This window comes from Aotus nancymaae, unplaced genomic scaffold, assembly GCF_030222135.1.
Source record: "Aotus nancymaae isolate 86718 unplaced genomic scaffold, 86718_ANA_hifiasm-v0.15.2.pri h1tg000007l, whole genome shotgun sequence".
NCBI classification, from domain to species: Eukaryota; Metazoa; Chordata; class Mammalia; order Primates; family Aotidae; genus Aotus; species Aotus nancymaae.
In genome coordinates, this window is record NW_026988418.1 from 15913987 (window position 1) to 15938509 (window position 24523).

General features: G+C 40.0%; 1 protein-coding gene across 7 annotated transcripts in view; it reads right to left on the reverse strand.

Annotated features, from left to right (window-relative positions):
- The window catches only part of TUT4 (terminal uridylyl transferase 4), a 135648-nt gene that overhangs the window by 91490 nt on the left and 19635 nt on the right, over positions 1 to 24523 (reverse strand). For all 7 annotated transcript variants that reach the window (XM_064372359.1, XM_064372358.1, XM_064372361.1 and 4 more), the window contains exons 2-3: positions 15396 to 16206; positions 5337 to 5500 (exon numbers count right to left, since the gene is read on the reverse strand). In XM_064372359.1, coding sequence (XP_064228429.1) covers positions 5337 to 5500; positions 15396 to 16113 — 882 coding nt within the window. In that variant the 5' untranslated portion in view covers positions 16114 to 16206. The remainder of the gene's footprint in view (positions 1 to 5336; positions 5501 to 15395; positions 16207 to 24523) is intronic.

Sequence of the window (24523 nt, forward strand, 5' to 3'; positions counted from 1 at the left end):
CAAAGTCTCCAGGAAATATGGGACTATGTGAAAAGACCTAATTTACGTTTGATAGGTGTACCTGAATGTGATGAAGAGAATGAATCCAAGTTGGAAAATACTCTTCAGGATATCATTCAGGAAAATTTTCCCAACCTGGCAAGGCAGGGTAATATTCAACTCCAGGTAATACAGAGAACACCACAAAGATATTCTTCAAGAAGACCAACCCCAAGGCACATAATCGCCAGATTTATTAGGGTTGAAACGAAGGAGAAAATACTAAGGGCAGCCAGAGAGAAAGGTCAGGTTACCCATAAAGGGAAACCTATCAGACTTACAGCAGATCTCTCAGCAGAAACCCTACAAGCCAGAAAAGAGCGGGGACCAATATTTAACATCCTTAAAGAAAAGAACTTTCAACCCAGAATTTCCTATCCAGCCAAACTAAGCTTTATGAGCGAAGGAAAAATTAAATCTTTTGTGAACAAACAAGTACTTAGAGAGTTCACCACCACCAGGCCTGCTTTACAAGAGCTTCTGAAAGAAGCACTATACATATAAAGGAACAACCAATATCAGCCTTTCCAAAAATACATCAAAAAGCAAAGAACTTTAACACAATAAAAAATTTACATCAACTAATGGGCAAAACAGCCAGCTAGCATCAAACGCCGGTATTAAACTTATATATATTTTAATTGGATAAAAAGCCAAAACCCATCGGTATGCTGCATCCGGGCCCATCTTACATGCAACAATACACAAAGACTCAGAGAGAAGGAGGAAGATTTACCAATCAAACAGAGAGCAAAAATAAACTAATAAACAAAAAGCAGGAGATGCAATTCTCGCCTCTGATAAAGTAGACTTTAAAGCAACAAAGATCAAAAGAGGCCGGGAATGACATTACATAATGGCAAAAGGATCAATGCAACAAGAAGAGCTAACGATTCTATAGATCAACGAGATAGAAAATTAACAAGGATATTCAGAACTTGAACTCAGACCCGGAACAAGTAAACTTAATAAACATTTATAGAACTCTCCACTTCAAATACACAAAACATACATTACCACCTCACACCTATTCCAAAGGTGACTATATAATTGGAAGTAAATCACTCCTCAGTAATCGCATAGCATTTCATAGGTTTAAATTAAATATTGGTTGGCTGTTTGTTTGTTATCTTCTTCCCTTATTCCTTCCTGACTACATCATTAAGTATAATTATCAGTATAAAAGAGGTTTTCAATACCCGTTACTAAATTGCATTCTAGCCTGAGCAAGAAAGCAATACTCCCATTCTCTCTCCCTCTTTCTTTTCCTTCTTCCTCCTCCCCATTCTCTCTCTCTCTTTCTCTTCCTTTTTCCTCCTTCCTATTCTCTCTCTCTCTCTAAAAAAAAAAAAAAAAAAAAAAAAAAGAGTACAAGCTGACTGTGGTAGTGCATGTCTGTAGTCCCAGCTACTTGGGAGGCTGAGGCATAAGAATCACTTGAACCCAGGAGGTAGAGGCTGAGATCACACCACTGCACTCCAGCCTGGGAGACAGAATGAGACCCTGTCTTAAAAAAAAAAAAGAGTACAATGAATTCGCCTGAGCACTGTGGCTCACGCCTATAATCTCAACACATCGGGAGGCCGAGGTAGGTGGATCACTTGAGGTCAGGAGATTGAAGCCAGCCTGGGCAATCTTGTGAAACGCCATCTCTTTTTTTTATAAAATAAAAAAAAACTAGAAGGCATGATGGCACATGCCTGTAGTCCCAGCTACTCGAGAGGCTGAGGTACCTGAGCCTGGTAGGTCGAGGCTGCAGTGAGCTGTGATTAGATCACTGCAATCCAGCCTGGGAAACCAGAGTGAGAGATCCTGTCTAAAAAAATTAAAAAAATAAAAAAATGAAGCTAGGCACAGTGGCTCACACCTGTAATCACTTTGGGAGTCCGAGGTGGGCAGATCACTTAAAGTCAGGAATTCGAGACCAGACTGACCAACACGGTAAAACCCCGCCTCTACTAAAAATACAAAAATTAGCCGGGCATGGTGGTAGGCGGCTAAATTCCCAGCTACTCAGGAGGCTGAGGCAGGAGAATCGCTTGAACCCAGGAGGCAGAGGATGCAGTGAGCTGAGACCGTGCTACACTCCAGCCTGGATGACAGAGCAACACCCCGCCTCAAAAAAAAAAGAGGAAAAGAAAAGAAAAAAGAGTACAATGAATTGAAAATAAGAAGTTTGGAGGGCACTGAGAAATAAAGAGGTGGCAGAAAGAAAAAACATATCTATGTTGGTACTAGCACAGTGACTTTACATCATAACTGACTATATAAATTCAACAACAAACGAAATGTTTTCCAATGCTTCTAAGCTTTATTTTCACCCTAGACTATTGTTTCCTACTACCAACCATCAAATACCCACCTATTCCATCCCAACTTCTTCATTCTTTCAAGAACTGACGTTTCCTGCTTCATTCCTATGTAAATTCCTAACCAGTTCTCTGCTTATTTTTTTTACATTTCCTGGATACATGCAATTTACCTACACTATCCTTCTCCTACCTAAGTGGTCAATTTCTAGCCATTCTTTGAGACTCAGCTCCAATGTCACTTTATTTATTTATTTATTTATTTTATAAAGACGGGGTTTCACCATGTTGGTCAGGCTGGTCTTGGACTCCCAACCTCAGGTGATCCACCCGCCTTGGCCTCCAAAGTGCTGGATTATAGGCGTGAGCCACCACGCCTGGCCCAACGTCACTTTATAAAGCGTTCTTCAAATTTATGCCTTTATACTCACGATTCAAGTTGGTCACTCTGTCTATAATCTCATTTTCAAAACATACCATTATTATCACTATTATTTGCTTATGTGTTTTTCTCTAATTAGTGAACTCCTAGAAAAGCAATCATGTTTTTAAAATGTCAGGAACTAGATCACGGCACATAAAAGGCACTCAATCCCAGCCTATGGGAATGAAGAAAAAAAAAGGCACTCAATATTAATTCTGACAATGGACAAAATTATAACACTTAACACACAGGGCTGTTATGAGGATTAAATAAGATAACGCAAGTAAACTTTTTGGCACAAGATCTGCTATGTACTAAATAAAAATGAGCAGAATTAAATTATTTTACCAGGAGGTCAATCTTTATTATAAATAAGGAGATAGAATCAGGTTCCAGTGATAGAGATTTATCCAAGGTCAGTTGAGATGTCATCCAGAAATAACTACTCATTTCAGAGGAAAAGTGAGGACTAAGTAAAGACAGAACTAAGTAAAAGGCCAGGCATGGTGGCTCAAGTCTATAGTCCCAGCACTTTGGGAGGCCAGGGTAGGTGGATCATTTGAGGTTGGAGTTTGAGACCAGCCTGGCCAATATGGTGAAACCACTTCTCTACTAAATACACAAAAATTAGCTGGGTGTTGTGGCGGGCGCCTGTAGTCCCAACTATTCGGGAGGCTGAGGCAAGAGATTTGCTTGAACCCAGGAGGCGGAGCTTGCAGTGAGCTGGGACAGTGCCACTGTACTCCAGCCTGAGTGACAGAGCTAGACTCCACCTCAAAAAAAAAAAAAAAAAAAACTAAGTAAAAGAGCAAATTGCAAAAAAGACTTCCTTTCAACTAGGATCTTGTAAAACTAGCTATACAAGCCAAACTCTCTCTTCTATTATGGTCCTCTACTCCTTGATATTCCTTTCTCTTTTCATGTGGGGACTACTCTGCTGTAAGTTCTATTAATAATCCAGGATTATCTTCTTCAATCTAGATATAATTTCATTTTTCTAAACTATACAAAATCATACCATTTCTTTCCTTATTTATCAAGGATGATCTGTTTCCTTGTATGCATATTCACAAATAACCCAAGCATCTATCTGTCAGTAGTTTGATTTGTGATTTTTTTTTTTTTTGAGATGGAATCTTGCTCTGTTGTCCAGACTGGGAGTGCAGAGGCGTAATCTTGGCTCACTGCAACCTCCGTCTTCTGGGTTCAAGCAATTCTCCTGCCTCAGTCTCAAAAGTAGATGGGACTTACAGGTGCTGAACACCACACTGGGCCAATTTTTGTATTTTTAGCAGAGATGGGGTTTCACCACATTGGTCAGTCTGGTTTCGAATTCCTGACCTCTAGCGATCTGCCCGCCTCGGCCTCCCAAAATGCTGGGATTACAGGTGTGAGCCACCAGGCCCAGCTGTGATTTGTGATTCTTTCCTTCAAAACCTAGCAGTGTTTTTATTGAGGCCAAGAATGTGTATTTCTAGGTTAAGAAATTAATACACAAGAATAAGATACCAACGGCTATGATAGTTCCTAATACATAGTAAATATTCAATAAATATAGGAAAAGAGAAAAAGGAAGAAGTCTAGTGTATTATGGCATTTGCTATTTTATTTCCACCAATCTGAATGAACTTTTAACTTCTAATGGGAAGAAACTGCCATTTTCACTAATACATCCCCAGTGCCTATCATAATACCTGGCACAAAACAAGCGCTCAGTATCTGATTAGTGACTATATCAGAGGTCAGCAAGTTTCTTCTGTAAAGGGGCAAAGTAACATTTTGGTAGACATTTTATGCTTTGGCAAAGAATAAATATTGTATGCTTTTCAAGGCATATAAGCTCTGTGGCAACTACTCAACTCAAATTTCCCATCGTAGCATGAAAGCAGCCACAGACAATATGTAAACAAACAGGCATGGCTATCTTCCAATACAATGTTTACCAAAAACAGTGGGGGAGTTAGATGTACTTTAACACATCCAAAAACAAGGGGTAGACTATAGTTTGCCAACTCTTGGGATGAATGAATTAAGTCATACTCATAGATAATAAGTAACTGCTGAAAAAAGAGGCAAGGAAGAAAAGAGAGATGGAAAGAAGAAAGGTAGAAAAGAGGGAAGTAGGAAAGATGAATGCTACCTCTGTCTTATGAATAAAAGAAAAATAAAAAGAGCTGTGGCCGGGCGCGGTGGCTCAAGCCTGTAATCCCAGCACTTTGGGAGGCCGAGGCGGGTGGATCACGAGGTCAAGAGATCGAGACCATCCTGGTCAACATGGTGAAACCCCGTCTCTACTAATACAAAAAAAATTAGCTGGGCATGGTGGCGCGTGCCTGTAATCCCAGCTACTCAGGAGGCTGAGGCAGGAGAATTGCCTGAACCCAGGAGGCGGAGGTTGCGGTGAGCCGAGATCGCGCCATTGCACTCCAGCCTGGGTAACAAGAGCGAAACTCCGTCTCAAAAAAATAAATAAATAAATAAATAAAAATAAAAAGAGCTGTATTTGGGGAAAAAAGTTATGAAACACACATTTCCCTCCAAATAACTAAAACAATATAGCATACTTTTTCAAGTCGAAAGATGTGATCTCTTTCTAAGCGTTCTTCTGCTTGTTTCAACCCCAGCCTCTGCTCAGGTGTCAATGTAGATTCATCTATCACAGTGGCATTTTCTAAATAGTCCATCTCTGAAGAATTTTCTTTATTAGATTCATCATTCTTCATTTTACCTAGAAAAGAAAGCAATCACTCCGTTATCATCATCAGAACTGGAAAATTTTTAAATTTTTAATGAAAAACAGACATTAAATTTATACACAGAAAAAAATACTATTTCCTTATATTTTCCTTAGGAAAGTATACAAATTGGTATACACATATAAAATATAGGTAAGAGATATACATGGTATCAAAGTCACAAAGAAAAACCTTCATGGGTCAACTGACTAGCTTGTTCTTCCAACCTACCCATCAAGAGATACATAACTGAGACATTACACAAAGCTAATATACAATAATCATCTTGTAGAATCTCTGAAGTCAATCTGATAAAAAACTGGAGTCCCACTCAAAGATTAATCACTGAACTAAATTCACTAACATATGTATACTCCAAACCACAAACCCACACAAGGCTCCGTCTTCTTTCCTTCCACTGAACTCATGGATATCTCCACTACATCAATGGTTTTACTTTGCTTCTCTGCCTCCTAACTAGATTGTAATCTGAGGCACAGACTATGTTTTCACCTTTGCATCTGCAGCATCTAGCAATATGTACCTAGCCTAGAGTAGGTTCCCCACCAGTACAATTTTTAAAATATAAACCAAATCACGTTATTATCTTGTTTAAAACACATAAAAGGCTTTTGAAGAGTTCAGAATAAAATTTAAACTCCTTAGCATATTACACACAGTCCCTTGCCCTCATGAAGGCAGTAAACATAACAATTATAAATTGTAATAAATGTTACAAAGGAAAAAAGCAAGGAACTGAGAGCGAGACCAACTTTAGACATGGGAGCCAGAGAAGGCTTCTCTGAGTAGGTATCATTTAAACCAAAACCTAAAGAAAAAAAATCTAGCTAACTTGCCTGTAACTCTAACCTCAGATCTTGCCACAACACTTTTCACTTCATATTAAATGTGCTAGAATGAACCACCAAAGTTGCTTCAAGTCTCAGTGTATTTACATATGCTATTCCCTTCTCCATTGATGCCCCTCCAATTAAATTAATAATATTTACCTGTCCTTCAAAATTTAGCTTAAGCACCACTTGTTTCATAAGCCACTCTGACATTCTCTTATTCTATTACCCTCTATTATCTCACATTTACAGAGTAATGGAATTTGTATTCATCTATCTATCTCCTACATTAAAAGGTAGATTCCTTGATGCTAATGACCGGGTCTTACTTTTACCTTCAGATTTTAATATAATGTCTAGACTAGAGCTAACACTCTGTGTCATGTTGAATAACTGAATCTGAATGTATCTAAAAGCATTTCCAAAAAGAAATGCTCACAGATCATTAACAAATCTCTAAATTCTGTCCTCAAAAGCCAACTGCATGCCCTCTAGAGGAACCCTGACAGCCTACCTTTTTTTTTTTTTTTTTGGAGACAGAGTCTTGCTCTGTTGCCAGGCTGGAGTAAAGTGGTGTGATCTCAGCTCATTACAACCTCCGCCTCCTCCTGGGTTCAAGCGATTCTCCTGCCTCAGCCTCCAGAGTAGCTGGGACTAAAGGAGCCCACCATCATGACCGGCTAATTTTTGAATTTTTAGTAGAGAAAGGGCTTTTACCATGTTGGCCAAGATGGTCTCAATTTCTTGGCCTCATGATCCGCCCACCTTGGCCTCCCAAAGTGCTAGGATTACAGGCATGAACCACCGCGCATGGCCCAAGATACCTTTCAATAGCACTTATTTTCTGAACAAAGAAATGGTATGCTTTCAGAGATGGTGCATTTCCTACCACAAGAGTACAGGAGTTTCTAGAATAGGAAGGCAAACTCAGGTAAGGATGTTATAAAAGGACTTAAACACCAGAAGTGTGGCTAGGTTACCTAAGTGTTTCTTAAATTACAGTTGAAGGAACACTGATGCACCATAAGCAATTTGCAATTATGTCCTAATATTTGGAAAAATGATTCAGTTTTTTAGAAACCATTTTATTATGAAAATGTAAGAAAAGATGAAATTGTAGTGTTATTTCTACTTTTCATGAAAAAGGGTAACAGGCAACCAACATCAGCAAATCTTGTAAAACTATTGTTTCTGCTAATATAAAGAATTAGAGAAAGCTACATATCTTCTTTAAAAGTCAGAAATAAAATTCTTTAATTTTCTAGAATCAACATATAAAATAAAATAGTATCAGGCAGAATATCCTAAATTGTGTTCCAAAACACTAGTTCATTACATGTTAATACTCTCACAAAACAAGAATTGAAAACCTGTATCCACACAAAAACTTGCACATGAATGTTCAGAGAATATTCACAATAGCCAAAGATGGAAACAAATCAAAAATTCATTATTGATGAATGGGTAAACAAAATGTGTTATATGTATACAATGGAATATTATTCCTCGTCAGCTCAGGCTGCCACAACAAAATACTACAGACTAGATGGCTTGAACAACAGAAATTTATTTTCTCACAGTTTTGGAGACTGAAAAGTCCAAGATCAAAGTTCCAGCAGGGTCACTGTCTGGTGAGAGCTCTCTCCTCAGGTTGCAAATAGCTACTTTCTTGCTGTTTGTTCACATGGCGTTTTCCTATAGGACAGAGGTTCTCTCTTCTTTTTATAAGGCCAGATTAGGACATCACCCTATGACCTCATTTAACCTTAATTACCACCTAAAAGCCCTGTTTCCAAATACAATTACATTGGAGGTTAGGGCTTCAACATACGAATTTGTGAGGGAACGTAATCCAGTCCATAGCAACAGCCTTAAAAAGGAATGAAGTACTGATACATGCTACAACACGGATAAACCTTAAAAACATGACACTAAATGAAAGCCACAGAAGACCACGTATTATATGACTTCATTTCTATGAAATATTTAGAATAGGCAAATACACAGAAATAGCAAGTGTATTAGTTGCTAGAGACTGGGGAAAGTGGGGAATGGGGAGTAACACTTAATGAACATGGGGTTTCCTTTTGGGATGATGAAAAAGTTCTGAAATTAGCCAGTAGTAATGATTGTACAACACTGTGAATGTACTTAGTGCCACTGAACTGTAAACTTTAAAATGATTAAGATGGTAAATCTTACATGTATTTATCACCAAAAAAAATTAAATATGCAGTTAGCATACAACATAGCAATTCCATTTCTAAATATATATCCAGAAAAAATGAAAACACACATCCACACAAAAACTTTTACATAAATGTTCAGAGCAGCATTATTCAGAATAATCAAAAGATGGAAACAATCCAATTATCTATCAACTGATGAAAGGACAAAATGTAATATATCCATATAATGGAATATTATTTGGCAATAAAAGGGAATGATGTACCAATACATGCAATAACATGAATTAACCTTGAAAAAAATATGCTAAGCCAAATAAGCCAGGCACAACAGGCCACATGTTGTATTATTTCATTTATATAAAATAGACACATCTACAGAGAAAGAGAACAGATGCATAATCATCAGTGGGGAAGAGGAGGAGGTAATGCATAGTGACTGCTAATGGGTATGGAGTTTCTTTGTGGAGTCATGAAAATGTTCAGAATTAGATAGTGATGGCAGCACAACTTTGTGAATACACTAAAAATTACTAAATACTTAGATTTTTCAAAGAAAAAAATAGACTCAACAGCACGACAGAATTATGTACTTTAAAAGGATGAATTTTATGACACACAAATCCCAACTACTTGGGAGGCTGAGGCAGGAGAACTGCCTAAACCCAGGAGGCAGAGGCTGCAGTGAGCTGAGATCGTGCCACTGCACTCCAGCCTGGGTGTCACAATTGAGACCTTATCTCAAAAAAAAAAAAAAAAAAAAAAGGAAGGCAAAGGAAGTTTAAGAGAGCTAGCCATATGGACATTTGGGGATTGAGTGTTTGAGGCAAAGGAAAAAGCAAATACAAAGGAAAGGTCCTCAGACGGTTATCTACCTTCTCAGTTGAGGAAATTCAAGAAAACCATGCAGATGTAGCTGAGAGAAAGGGTGAGAAGTAAACAAATGAGGGCAAGGCAGAGAAATAGGGGAGTGTCACAGATCGTGTAAGGCTCTACCAGCCACTGTAAAAACACGAGCTTTTACCCTGATGGGAAACATTCTAAACAATAGTAATGTGATCTGACTTATTTTAACAGGATCATTCTGGTTGGTATACTAAAAACACAATGAAGGGTGATAAAAGTGAAGTAAGATGAGTTGGTGCATGCTGCTCAAAAGCATAATCTTGACCAGTAGCATCAGCATCACTTGGGAGCTTATTAGAAATCCAATTTCTAAGGCCTTATCCTAGGCTTTCTGAAGCAAAAAAACTCTGGAAATGAGGCCCAAGACTCTGCATTTTAACATGATTTCCAAACAATTCATATGCATATTAAAGTTTGAGAAACCAAAATCAAGAATGCTCTCCTGAAATATTCACCTGGCTCATTCACCTCTTTCCTTCAAGTATTTGCTGTAATGTCACTTTCTCATTGAAAACTTAGCTACACTGCTACCGATAGTAGCATAATTTCCTGTATCTTTCCTATTTCATTTTTCTCAAAGGATTTAAAACCACCTTACTTAACTTACTAAATATTTTTCATATTTATTGTATTTGTTATCTGTTTCACCCCACTAGAATATTAACTCCATAAGGGTGGAATTATCCATTCCATCATTTCTATATTCCTAATGATTAGTTCAGTTCCTGGCATGTAGTAACATCAAAAAAAAACACAAAAATTTATTGAATAAATGAATGAATGGCAAAAAGCAAAATGATGTAAGTGCTACGTGGGAGCTAAAGTTAGGCCTAATAGAGAAGACTGAGATTAATCAAAGTCCAAATAGATAATAATCTAGCCAGGTGTGGTAGCTCATCCCTATCATCCTAGCACTTTGGGAGGCCCAGGCGGGCGAATCGCTTGAGGTCAGGAGTTCAAGACCAGCCTGCCCTTCACAGTGAAACCTCACCTCTACTAAAAATACAAAAATTAGCAGAGTGTAGCAGCGCATGCCGGTAATCCCAGCTACTCAGGAGGCTGAGGCACAAGAATCACTTGAGCCCAGGAGGCGGAAGTTGCGGTGAGCTGTGATGGTGTCACTGCACTTCAGCCTGAGCAACAGAGCGACTCTGTCTCAAAAAAACACAAAAAGACAGCCAGGCACAGTGGCTCATGCCTATAATCTCAGTACTTTGGGAGGCTGAGGCAGGCAGATCATGAGGTCAGGAGTTTCAGACTAGCCTGAACAACATGGTGAAACCCCATCTCTACTATACAAAATTAGCCAGGTGTGGTGGCACCCACCTCTAATCCCAGCTACTAAGGAGAATGAGGCAGGAGAATCGCTTGAACCCAGGAGCCGAGACTGCAGTGAGCAAAGATCATGCCACTGCACTCCAGCCTGAGTGAGACTTCGTCTCAAAAAAAAAAAAAAGAGAGATAATGATCTAAAGGTTTTACTGTATTTATTTCAACAAGAATCAATCTAATATGAAACCATTAATTCAAATATTATTAATTTGGATGGGAAAAAAAGAAGTGCTAAACAATTATGTGCAAACATGACTTCAAGGCTGGGCGAGGTGGTTCACACCTGTAATCCCAGCACTTTGGGAGGCTGAGGCGGGCAGATCACAAGGTCCGGAAATCAAGACCATCTAGGCCAACATGGTGAAACCCCGTCTCTTCTAAAAACACAAAAATTAGTTGGGCATGATGGCATGTGCCTGTAATCCCAGCTACTTGGGAGGCTGAGGCAGGAGAATTGCTTGAACCAAGGAGTCAGAGGAGGTTGCAGTGAGCCGAGATTGTGACACTGCACTCTAGCCTGGCGACAAAGCAAAACTCTATCTCAAAAAAAAAAAGACTTCAAGGCAAATATTATACATATCATATTATACATTAATTTAAAGAGAATTCTTTGGCTGGGCAGGGTGGCTCGCGCCTGTAATCCCAGCACTATGAGAGGCTGAGGTGGGTGGATCACAAGGTCAGGAGTTTAAGACCAGCCTGGCCAAGATGGTGAAACTCCATCTCTACTAAAACACAAAAATTAGCCAAGTGTGGTGGTAGGTGCCTGTAATCCCAGCTACTCGGGAGGCTGAGGCAGAGAACTGCTTGAACCTAGGAGGCAGAGGTTGTGGTGAGCCAAGACTGTGCCACTGCACTCCAGCTGGGGTGACAGAGCGAGACTCTGTCTCAAAAAATATAAAAAAAGAATTCTTTAAAACATGAGAAGCACTAACTTATGAAAAATGACTGTATACTACAAATCATTCTTATTAATTTGTTAAACCAAGTTTCCCAAAAGAACTTCTACTTGGTCTACTAGCTTCCTTAAGCTAGCTTCCTAAAACTAGTTCAACTTGGTCTCCATGTTAACAAATGAAAACTGCAATTGGGGCAATACAATAAGTGATAGTCACTGCCATTGCATGGCTACTGTGTCCGGGACTACATGAAACACTCTACTGGATTATTTCACTTAATCTTTATGACATAGGCAGCAGCATCTCCAGTTTTTTAAAAATGAGGAAACATATTTTTCAGGCATAAACAGTTTATCAAAGGTTAAAAAGTTATTAAGAAGCTGGAATTCAAAACTCATGCAATTTCACACGAGAACCCATATTCATAACTATCTCACTATGTCAACTCAGTTTTTTGTTGCCTTTTAAAAAAAACTTTTTTTTTGGCCAGGGTGGTGGCTCACACCTGTAATCTCAGCACTTTGGGAGGTCAAGGCGGGCAGATCACCTGAGGTGAGGAGTCTGAGGTCAGCCTGGCCAACACAGCGAAACACCATCTCTACTAAAAATATAAAAATTAGCCGGGTGTGGTGGCGGCCGCCTGTAGTCCCAGCTACTTGAAAGGCTAAGGCAGGAGAATTCCTTGAACCCAGGAAGCAGAGGTTGCAGTGAGCCAAGATCACACCACTGCACTCCAGCCTGGACGACAGAGTGAGACTGTCTCAAATAAATAAATAATCTTTAAATCAGGTTTTTCACTAATTCAAATAACAAAATCTTTAATTAAGTCTTTCTTTTTTTTGAGACCAAGTCTCACTCTGTCACTCAGGCTGGAGTGCAATGGCGCAATCCTGGCTCACTGCAACCTCCGCCTCCTGGGTTCAACTAATTCTCCTGCCTTAGCCTCCCGAGTAGCTGAGATGACAGGCATGTGCCACCACACCCAGCTGATTTTTGCATTTTTAGCAGAGTTGGGGATTTCACCATGTTGGCCAGGCTGGTCTCAACCTCCTGACCTCAGTTGATCCAAGGGCTTCAGCTTCTCAAAGTGCTGGGATTACAGGAATGAGCCACCGCATCCAATTAAGTGACCTTAAACACCACTATTTCCTTGCCAGATGCAGTGGCTCATGCCTGTAATCCCAGCACTTTGGGAGGTCAAGGTGGGGGTATCACTTGAGGCCAGGAGTTCAAGACCAGCTTGGCCAACTTGGTGAAACCCAGTCTCTACTAAAAATACAAAATTAGTTCGGCATGGTGGCATAAACCTGTAGTCCCAGCAGATGTAGGAGGATCCCTTGAACCCAGGAGATAGAGGCTGCAGTGAGCCAAGACTGCACCACTGCACTCCAGCCTGGGTGACAGAGCAAAACCCATCTCAAAAACCAAACCAAACCAAACCAAACCCAACCAGCACTATTTCCCAAACTTCAATCATTCAGATACCATTGCTTAGATTTTCCCATAAATAAACATTACCAGTATTATCACTTACTTGATTCTGTCTCTAAACTAACTTAGTTTTTAAATTTGGCCTTATCCTCAGCCTTATTATACAATTACGAGACTGAGACACATGAAGTCAACTCTATTAAATTTTTTTTTAATCTGTCAATATACGATCATCTGTGTACCACAAGAAACAAAAAGACGCTATTTCTGAATTATTTATCAGTGTTTCTCAATGTGTGGCAGATAATGATTCAGAAATAGGTTCTTTTTATTTCTACATCAAGATAAGACTGTATTCTTTCAGCCATGAAAACACTAGAAAAAAAGATTACAAAAGAAATTATTTAAACAAAATCAGGATTAAAGTTACTCAAAACAGACAACATTTCTAAACAATTAAAACTAAAATCAGGATCCCACAACAAAATGAATTTACAACAGTCCACAAGTAAACTCTTAAGTGTTCTAATCAATCTTTGCTTCCAGTCCTGTTCCTATCAAAGAATTTCCTGCATAATACTCAAAATGATTTTTTTTTAAATCTGATCATAGGCCTGGCTCAGTGGCTCATGCCTGTAATCCCAGCACTTTGGGAGGCCAAGGCAGGCAGATCACCTGAGATCAGGAGTTTGGACCAGCCTGGCCAACATGGTGAAACTCTGTCTCTAATAAAAATACAAAAATTAGCCAGGTATTGGGCCAGACACAGTGGCTCACACCTGTAATCCCAACACTTTGGGAAGCAGAGGTGGGTGGATCATGAGGTCAAGGGATCGAGATCATCCTGGCCAACATGGTAAAACCCTGTCTCTACTAAAAATACAAAAATGAGCCGGGTGTGGTGGCAAGCACCTGTAGTCCTAGCTAGTCGGGAGGCTAAGGCAGGAGAATTGCTTGAACCCAGGAGGTGGAGGTTACAGTGAGCCAAGACTGCGCCACTGTACTCCAGCCTGATAACAGAGCGAGACTGTCTAAAAAAAAAAAAATCAGCCAGGCGTGGTGGCAAGTGCCTATAATCCCAGCTACTCAGGAGGCTAAGGTAGGAGAATCGCTTGAGCCTGGGAAGTGGAGGTTGCAGTGAGCCACGACTGTTCCACTGCACTCCAGCCTGGGCAACAGAGCAAGACTCCATATCAAAAAAAAAATCTGATCATAGCATTACTTTACTTCGAATTCTTTCACGCCTGTAATCCCAGCACTCTGGGAGGCCAAGGTGGGCAGATCACAAGGTCAGGAGTTTGAAACTAGCCTGGCCAATATGGTGAAACCGCTTCTCTACTAAAATTACAAAAATTAGCTGGGCGTGGTGGCAGGCTCCTGTAGTCCCAGCTACTCAGGAGGCTGAGGCAGGAGAATTGCTTGAAACCAGGAGGCAGTGGTTGCAGTAAGCCAAGATTGTGCCACTGTACTCCATCCTGGGTGACAAAGCAAGACTCCATCTCAAGAAAAAAACAGCAACAAAAAAAACCTCTCCAGCAGCTTCTGAAAATACTCATGATAAAGTCCAAACTTTCTGGCATGGCTTAGAAGGTCCTGATATTCCTGTGTTCCTTTTCAGCTGCATCTTTTGCCATTCTTAACCTCAACTTTCTGCTCCAGCCATACTAAGTCTCAGTAATACTCAATCTCACAATTTATATAACCCATTTTCTCAGCCTAAAGTCTACATCTCACTATTTAATCATGTGCTCTCTGAACTCTAATTATGTTTTTGGCACTGAAAATCATTGTTTATCTGTTTCACCTCATCAGACTGGAAGCTTCCTTGAGGCTTAGGGCTGTGGTATGTTTTGTTTTGGTTTTCCACTGTAAACAAATGCTTGAGATACATATATATATAAGAAAAAGAACTCAATACATACATATTTGGTAAGTGAATGAGCAATACATTATCAAGACCAGTTAAACAGACTGTGTATGTGTACGAGCACATCTGTATCAACTAAAGACGCTAAATTATTATTTGCTCAGTCTTTGTACCTATGATAATAAATGAAAAGGCTTTTTTTAGTTTCACCAAGGATCAATCTAATAAGAAACCATTAATTCAAATAGCATTAATTTGAATGCTTTCATATGGGGGAAAAAAAGAAGTGCTAAAAATTATGTACAACCATGACTTCTTGTAATTAAAATGGTTAAACCAGGGACGATCTAAGGAATATTAATATACAAAAAATCCCTCCAAAAAATGACTTATGGAATAATCTAATTTGTACTTACTCAAATCGTCCGATACATCTTCAATTCCTGAAGCACTATCATCAGAATCACCAGTATTATCTGTACATGTTTGTTGTTTCTGAGATTGTGGTGAGTTTTGCAGAGCAAATTTTCCTCCCTCTACAGCTTCAATATTCACTTTGTCCACAGAAGTAAAGCAGCTTGGAATTTTTTTCCCAATCTGTTGTAATTCTGTCTTCTGTCTCATGTCTTTCAACAGTAAACTGGGTCCCTTTTCTGCTTCTGCTGGTGAACTCAGTGCCTTTTCTGATTTCATCTGAGAACTGGTTGCTTTTTCTGCTTTCACTGAATTAGGTGACTTTGGTGATTTTTCTGCTTTTGCCTGTAAACTGGTTGCCTTTTCTAATTTTGCCTGTGAAATGGGTGCCTTTTCGGCTTTCACCGGAGAATTAGGAAATTTTTTTGCTTTGCAATGACTTTGATCTCGAAGGACTACCCCCAAATCTTTAGGACCAGGAAGGTTGGCAGCATTTACTTTACATGATTTAACTTCTGTTTTTTCTATACACATATCATTTTGCTTATTTTTTTTACTACTATTCCTATTTGGAGAGCTGTTCCCAATTTCTTTTATGGATTTATCATTTCTAGCTTTCAACATTTGATTAGCTATAACTTGAACTGCTTTGCTTTCTTCACAAATAACATTCTTCTTTGGTTCATGATTTTCACTTTTTAAGGTCTTAGACTCTTCCATTATTTGAAAATCTGCTTCTTTCCAATTGTGATATTATAAAGTGGCAGATCTTCAGTAGTTTAAATTGCTTCAAATCCAGTTTAGGCAAGCACACTATCGGGTTAAAAGAAAGAAAAATCTGTTATTTAAAGTGGAAAAACCATTTTTTTATGGTTAGACATTAAAAAAATATTTTAAACTTGTTCTAAAAACTAAAGAAATAATTAAAAAAAAAAAAAAGCTGTATGAGAAGAAGTTACAGCCCATTAGGTAAATAGTAAAATGCTCATCAACGGAATTCTAATGTAATTATGATAATACAGCACCAAACCAAAGAATTTTAGAAGTAAAGGTCGTTTCACATTCCTTTAAGAGTTTCAATAGAAAACTAAAACTTGCAATTGAATATATCACAATTAACATAAAAGGAAACTGAATTTTTTATTTATTTATTTATTTATTTTTTTGAGACGGAGTTTCACTCTTGTTACCCAGGCTGGAGTGCAATGGCGCGATCTCGGCTCACCGCAACCTCCGCCTCCTGGGTTCAGGCAATTCTCCTGCCTCAGCCTCCTGAGTAGCTGGGATTACAGGCACGCGCCACCATGCCCAGCTCATTTTTTGTATTTTTAGTAGAGACGCGGTTTCACCGTGTTGACCAGGATGGTCTCGATCTCTTCACTTTGTGATCCACCCGCCTCGGCCTCCCAAAGTGCTGGGATTACAGGCGTGAGCCACCGCGCCTGGCCCGGAAACTGAATTTTAAAAAACACAAGAATTCCAACTTTGGCCAGGCATGGTGGCTCACGCCTGTAATCCCAACACTTTGGGAGGTCAGGCAGGTGGATCACCTGAGGCTGAGTTGAGACTAGCCTGACCAACGTGGTGAAACCCCATCTCTACTAAAAATACAAAAATTAGCCATGCGTGGTGACAGGCACCTGTAATCCCACCTACTGGGGAGGCTGAGGCAGGAGAATCAGTTGAACCCAGGAGGCGGAGGTTGCAGTAAGCCAAGATTGCACCACTGCACTCCAGCCTGGGTGACAGCAAGACTCCGTCTCGAAAAAATAATAATGATGTTGAGGCCGGACGCAGTGGCTCATGCCTGTAATCCCAGCAATTTGGGAGGTCGAGGCAGGTAGATCACCTGAGGTCTGGAGTTCAAGACCAGCCTGGCTAACATGGTAAATCCCTGTTTCTACTAAAAATACAAAAAATTAGCCAGGCGTGGTGGCACACACCTATAATCCCACCAACTGGAGAGGCTGAGGCAGGATAATCGCTTGAACCCAGGAGGCGAAGGTTATTACAGTGAGCTGAGAACGCACCATTACACTCCAGCTTAGGTAACAAGAGTGAAAGTCCGTCTCAAAACTAAAAAAAAAAGTGATAGAACACTGAAGTCAATTAGAACCCATTTTGTCCTATAGAAGGAACAATTACATTAAGAAACATTAAATTTAGCACACAGCACAAACTATAAACAAATGAAAATAATGCATCTTATTAAATTATTTCTATATTAGAAATAACTGATTTTGGCCAGGCAAGGTGTTTCACGTCTCTAATCCCAGCACTTTGGCAGGGTGAGGTGGGCAAATTACTTGAGTCCAGGAGTTCAAGACCAGCCTGGGCAACATGGCGAAACCTGCCTCTACAAAGAAAACAAAAATTAGCTGGCCATTGTAGGGCACGCCTGTAGTCCCAGCTACTTAGGAGGCTGAGGTGGGAGGATCGCTTGAGACCATCAGGCAGAGGTTGTATGCAGTGAGCCAACATGATACCCTTGCATTCCAGCCTCAGCAACAGAGTGATACCCTGTCTCAACAACAACAACAAAAGTGATTTTATGAAAAAATCTGATTTTTTTACAATTCACTTTGCCCTATACACCTTAAATTCAGAACTGTTTCTAAACAAAGATTAATAATATGAATAAAATTAGAGTCCTTCTGCCAGCAAAAGCAAACTGCATGGAATTAAAATGTACCACCTTTGATTTTACTTGATTTACTAAATTACAAACTTAGGTAAACGTCTCTAATCATATAACTTTACATCATATAAACACAAAAACTTACCTAAAATAAAGAGCTTACTCTTAATTGTAATAATCGCTCACTGTTGAGAAATGCTACCTATATGATTGCTGAGAAATGCTGAGTGTGATAAAATATATTGTCTGCTAAGAAGAATGATGGCAAGGGAAACCTGACACCGCCGCCCCCCGCCCCAAGCAGAAAACTACTTGGACATTCTAAAGTGGCAGGACAATATATAAATAAGATACACAAGTTAAAACAATTCTTTAAGCACGGGACATCTGCCCCTGCCCCTGTGGCTCCCTTGTGGAGAATACTTTTTAGTTTGTCTGTGATCAGTGGTTAAGTAGGCACCAGCTGCCTACTTAGCATATTTTTGCGTTATGAGAAAATACCAAACATCTGTTTTTTTTTTTTTTTTTTTGAGACGGAGTTTTTGCTCTTGTTACCCAGGCTGGAGTGCAATGGCGCAATCTCGGCTCACCGCAACCTCCGCCTCCTGGGTTCAAGCAATTCTCCTGCCTCAGCCTCCCGAGTAGCTGGGACTACAGGCGTGTGCCACCATGCCCAGCCAATTTTTGTATTTTTTAGTAGAGACGGGGTTTCACCTTGTTGACCAGGATGGTCTCGATCTCTTGACCTCGTGATCCACCCGCCTCGGCCTCCCAAAGTGCTGGGATTATAGGCGTGAGCCACCGCGCCCGGCCCACATCTGTTTGTTAATAACAATCACCTGTTCAGAGAGAATAAATGCGTGGGTCAGAGTCTGCTTGGGGCCCTCAGCCCAGAATGCTGTCAGCCTCTGAGACTCTAAGCTCTGAAGGCTGTTGCCCCCCTGGATAGACCCACTTTGCTGTTCTATCTGGGTATCTGCTTCTCAATTCCTTCAGCGCTGCCTGGGTGGGTGTCTCTATGGCCACGTTGGTCTCAGTAGCTCACTGCAGCCTGGAACTCCTGGACTCAAATGATCCTCCTGCCTCAGCCTCCCAAGCAGCTAAGAATACAGGCACACACCACCATACCTAGCTAATTTTTTTGTTGTTGTAGAAACAGTCTCACTATGTTGCCCAGGCTTGTCTCAAACTCCTGGCCTTAAGTAATCCACCCATCTCAGTCTCCCGAAGCACTGGGATTACAGGGGTAAGCCACCACACTCAACTAGTAATTCTTCTTTGTAGTGCAGTCCTCTCCATTCTCTGCCTTGTCCAGAGTAATATTGTCTTTTACTTTAAAAATTTATTAGGTTCTTCTTTCTAAATTATTATTGTAGGAAATAAGAATAAATAAAAGGTTCCTCTTCAAAGCTTTCCTCCTAGTTCATTACGAATAAACAACAGTTTCTTCAAAGGTTAGTTTACTTTAAAGCTTTTGCTAATAATCTCAAAGTAGCTGTTAGTCATAATAAAGAAATAAGTGCATACCATGTTCTTGAGTTCTTACACTTTAACCTAGATATTTGCCCTGACATGCCTGGACAAGCTCAGGCAAGTCTTAGGTGATAGCTTAGTCCCCCCGCCTTCCTTATTTCGAAATGTTATCGCTTCTCTAAGCATTCCTCAAGTTACTTCCTCTTTTGCTTTGTTCTCCTCTGCCTTTACCTCTTTAGAAAATCTCCAAGTTTTTAGCCAATCAGATGAAGCATAGAACGTGAGATCCAGTTCTAGCCAATGGAAACTGGACATAGCATTAGGGCAACTGCGTCAGGTTATGAAAGTTCTAAATGTCCCTGTCTCCCTTGTTCAGGTGTGCTCTCGTGGCAAGACTGCCAGGGAGTTGCACCCTTCCTGCAGGAAGTAAACCAGCCTTGCTGAGTAATCCATTGTCTCAGTGTAGATTTTTTCCTGATGTTATAAACCAGTTTCCAACAATCAAAATAAAAATTAAAGTCAAAACCATACTAGATATGGTGTCAGTTGGAGTCTAGAAAAGTATTTAAAAAACTTTTTCAATCAAAAAAAAAAACTAGGCCAGGTGCAATGGCTCACACTGGTAATCCCAGCACTTTGGGAGGCCAAGGCAGGTGGATCACAAGGTCAAGAGATTGAGACCGTCCTGGCCAACATGGTGAAACCCTGTCTTTACTTAAAAAAAAAAAAAATTAGCTGGGCGTGGTGGTGCGTGCCTGTAGTCCCAGCTACTTGAGAGGCTGAGGCAGAAGCATTGCTTGAACCCAGGAGGCAGAGGTTGCAGTTAGCTGAGCTCGCGCCACTGCACTCCAGCCTGGCGCCTGGTGACAGACCGAAACTCTGTCTCAAAAAAAAAAAAAAAAAACACACTAGATTTTCACCATTAATATTTTGACTACATTCTCTGGTGAAAGCTATAGAAACTTACAACTGTAAGGCCAAGCACAGTGGATCACACCTGTAATCCCAGCACTCTGGGAGGCCAAGGCGGCAGATCACGAGGTCAGGAGTTCAACACCAGTCTAACACGGTGAAACCCTGTCTCTACTAAAAATACGAAGGAGGCTAAGGCAGGAGAATTGCTTGAATCTGGAGGCGGAGGTTGCAGTGAGCCGAGATCATGCCATTGCACCCCAGTCCAAATGACAAAGCGAGACTCCATCTCAAAACAAAAACAAAAAAATCTTACAACTGTAAAAGAATGCTTTTGCTCATTTTATGTAAATATATTTAATTAATACATTTTGCTTTTATTATTCTTGATAAGGTGTTTTACATAACTGTCAAAAGAGTTGTCAAAATGTATGACTATTTCTAAATTCTTGTGAGAACTGCTGCAGGTTCCTCATTTTAAAAACTAAAATGAGCTCTATTCAAAAATTGAAGCCAGGTGCAGTGGCTCACACCTGTAATCGCAACACTTTGGGAGGCTGAGGTCAGGAGTTCAAGACCAGCTTGACCAACATGGAGAAATCCCATCTCTACTAAAAATACAAAGTCAGTCGGGCATAGTAGTGCATGCCTGTAATCCCAGCTACTCGGGAGGCTGAGGCAGGAGAATCGCTTGAACCCAGGTGGCAGAGGTTGTGGTGAGCCAAGGTCCCACCATTGCACTCCAGCAGGCAACAAGAGCGAAACTCTATCTCGAAAAAAAAAAAATTAAAATGAGCTTTACTTCTAAAAGATTAGTTTTACCTTGTCAGTAACAAAAGTATCTTTAAACTTTTTTTTTTTTGAAATGGAATCTAGCTCTGTTGCCCAGGCTGGAGTGGAATGGTGCAATCTAGGCTCACTGCAACCTCCGTCTCCCAGGTTCAAGCGATTCTCCTGCCTCAGCCTCCTGAGTAGCTGGGATTACAGGCACTCGCCACCACACACAGCTAATTTTTCTATTTTTAGTAGTGACAGGGTTTCACTGTGTTGGTCAGGCTGGTCTCAAACGCCTGACATTGTGATCCGCCTGCCCTGGCCTCCCAAAGTGATAGGATTATAAGCGTGAGCAACTGCACCCCGCCATACCTTTAAATTTTTAATCCTAATCTATTATGGTGATTCTTTAGTAATTTTATAGCTGTCATCTGACAAAAGCCATAAACAATAAAGATTTGAAAAACAATGCTGTTCCACAATTTTGTTTGTAAAACTTTTCAGACAATGTATTCATCCACTCAAAAAATACTCCATAAATCAAGTTTGTACATATAAACAAAAGCTACAAATTTAAAAAAAAATCAATATACCTAATATAGATAAGTGCTAGTGGAGAATTCCAGGCTCAGAAAATTGCCAGGTTTTCACTTGGAGTAATCTTTTTTTTTCTTTTTTGAGACATGTTCTTGCTCTGTCATTCAGGCTGGGGGGCAATGTGGCACAATTATGGCTCACTGCAGCCTTGACCTCCCTGGGCTCAAGCAATCCTCCCACCTCAGCCTCCTGAGTAGCTGGAACTACAAGTATGTGCCACCACACCCAGCTAATTTTTGTATTTTTTTTGTAGAGACGGGGTTACACCATGTCGCCCAGGCTGGTTTTGAACTCCTGAACTCAAGCAATCCTCCTGCCTCGGCTTCCCAAAGTGCTGGAACTACAGGCCTAAGCCACTGTGTCAGCCACTCTGAGCAATTTTTCATATAACTAAAAATACATTTAAATTGCTAATAGAAGTCTGCAGTGAGCCGAGACCATGCCATTGCACTCTAGCGTGGGTGACAGAGTGAGACTCCATCTCAAAAAAAAAAAAATTGCTAATAGGAATATACATTATGAAGAGTGTATTTTCTCATCATCCTCATCTTTATCTTTTATTTTTTAAGGGTACTCAGTAGGTGTATATATTTATGGGGTACAAGAGATGTTCCAATACAGGCATGCAATGTAAAACAAGCACATCATAGAGAATGGGATAGTCATCCCCTCAAGCATTTATCCTTTGAGTTATAAACAATCCAATTACATACGTTATTTTTAAAAGTACAATTAAGTTATAATTAACGACAATCACCCCTACATCTTTTCTTCTAAGAGTGGCCAATGTCTTATTGCCGCAAAAATGTTATCACAAAATTGTTATTTTTAACTTTTTCTTTGAAGTTATCAAGAGTATTTTCCCCAAAAAGCTGTAATTCCTAGAAATGAAGTTCTCTCTGAGGAGAGAGTGTTTTGAAGATAAGGCTCAGCCAGGCACAGTGGCTCACACCTGTAATCCCAGCTCTATGAGAGGCTGAGGTAGGCTGATCTTGAGCTTGCAAGTTCAAGACCAACCTGGGCAATCTGGTAATATCCCATCTCTACAAAAAATACATAAATTAGCCGGGTGTGGTGGTGTGCGCCTGTAGTCTCAGCTACTTGGGAGGCTAAGGTAGGAGGATGGCTTGAGCCCAGGCAGCAGAGGTTGCAGTGAGCTGAGATAGCACCACTGCACTCCAGGCTGGGCGAAAGAGCCAAATCTTGTCTCAATAAAACTGTTTCCCCTGCACACTCTATTTGGTTGAACCAAATAAAAATTACAGAAATCAATCTCAAATCATGGAAAAAAATAACATCAGAACTACCTTCTAGTTCTTGGTTACATATTTAGAATGTAGTAAATGGGTATTAAATGAAATTCTAACCTTAAATAACCAGTTATAGCTTATTAATTATTAAGAACATACAAATAATTTTTTTTTCAGAGCCAGGGTCTCCCTGTGTCACCCATGCTGGGGTGCAATGATGCCATTCTAACTCACTATAGCTTCAAATTCCTGGGCTCAAGTGATCCCCCCAGCTGATATAGCTAGACTTGGGGGTGAGAGGCACACTTAATGAACCACTGCTGTAAGAAGTGATCCTGAAAGCAGAAGTGAAGGGAACCATTCTCTTCTGTACAGCCTTACACGCAGTCAATAATCTGATTCATGTCAGTCTCCCCATGACATTCTAAAGTCCATGAGGTAAGAAATAATTTCTGATTTTGCTTATCATTACATCTTCTGGGCCTACCACAGTGCCTAATACAAAGTATTGGGTGCCAATAAATGCGTTAGATGGATTTTTTTAAACTAATCTGAATTATTTTAATTTTTCACACTTTAAAAATACATGGAATCCAAAAGATGCTTAATTGCATCATACTTTATGTTGTCTACAATGTAACTAGGACAGGTCTCTCTTTCAGAAAGTCTTCCATAATCTACTCCTCCACTCTCCTACCCAGGGCGGGATTAGATGAGTAGGCTTCTTTTTAATGAACTCTTCTTACTTTTCTCACAGCACTTAGCACTTAAACCTATTTATGTTTTTACTTCCTATTTGAACAGTAGAAACTGTCTTTTCTAATCTGTTTTTAATAAGACAAATACATTTACATGGTTGAAAAACAGTACTCTCCTACCAACTCTCAATTTCTCTCCTCAGAAGCAACTACCTACTTTCAGTTATTTTATCTCTGTATTTCTAAGTAACATGTTTAAGATGATACTTTTTGTTTTGTTTTAGCCTCTTTTTTTTTTTTTTGAGACATTATCTCACTCTGTCACCCAGGCTGGAGTACAGTGGCATGCAATCACGGCTCACTGCAGCCTTGACCTCCTGGGCTCAAGTGATCTTCCTGCCTCACCCTCCAGAATGGCTCGGACTACAGGCTTACACAACCACATCTGGCAATTAAAAAAATTTTTTTTGTAGAGACAGGGTCTCACCATGTTGCCCAGGCTGTCTTGAACTCCTGGGCTCAAGCGATACTCCTGACTTGGCCTACCCAAGTGCTGGCATTACAGGCATAAGCTACCATGCCTGGCCTTAGCTATTATCTGCTAACTCCCTATATGAAAAATAATGCTTTTAGCCAGCTCAAACATTCCCCTTAAAAACATAGATAACTGTGCAACATAAGTACCTCCCCACCCAACCACCATCCTCCTAGGATGATTTTAATAAGATGTGCCAAGATTATTCATGGTTAAGCCAACTATACTACAACACAGAGTTTCCTAGATGTTC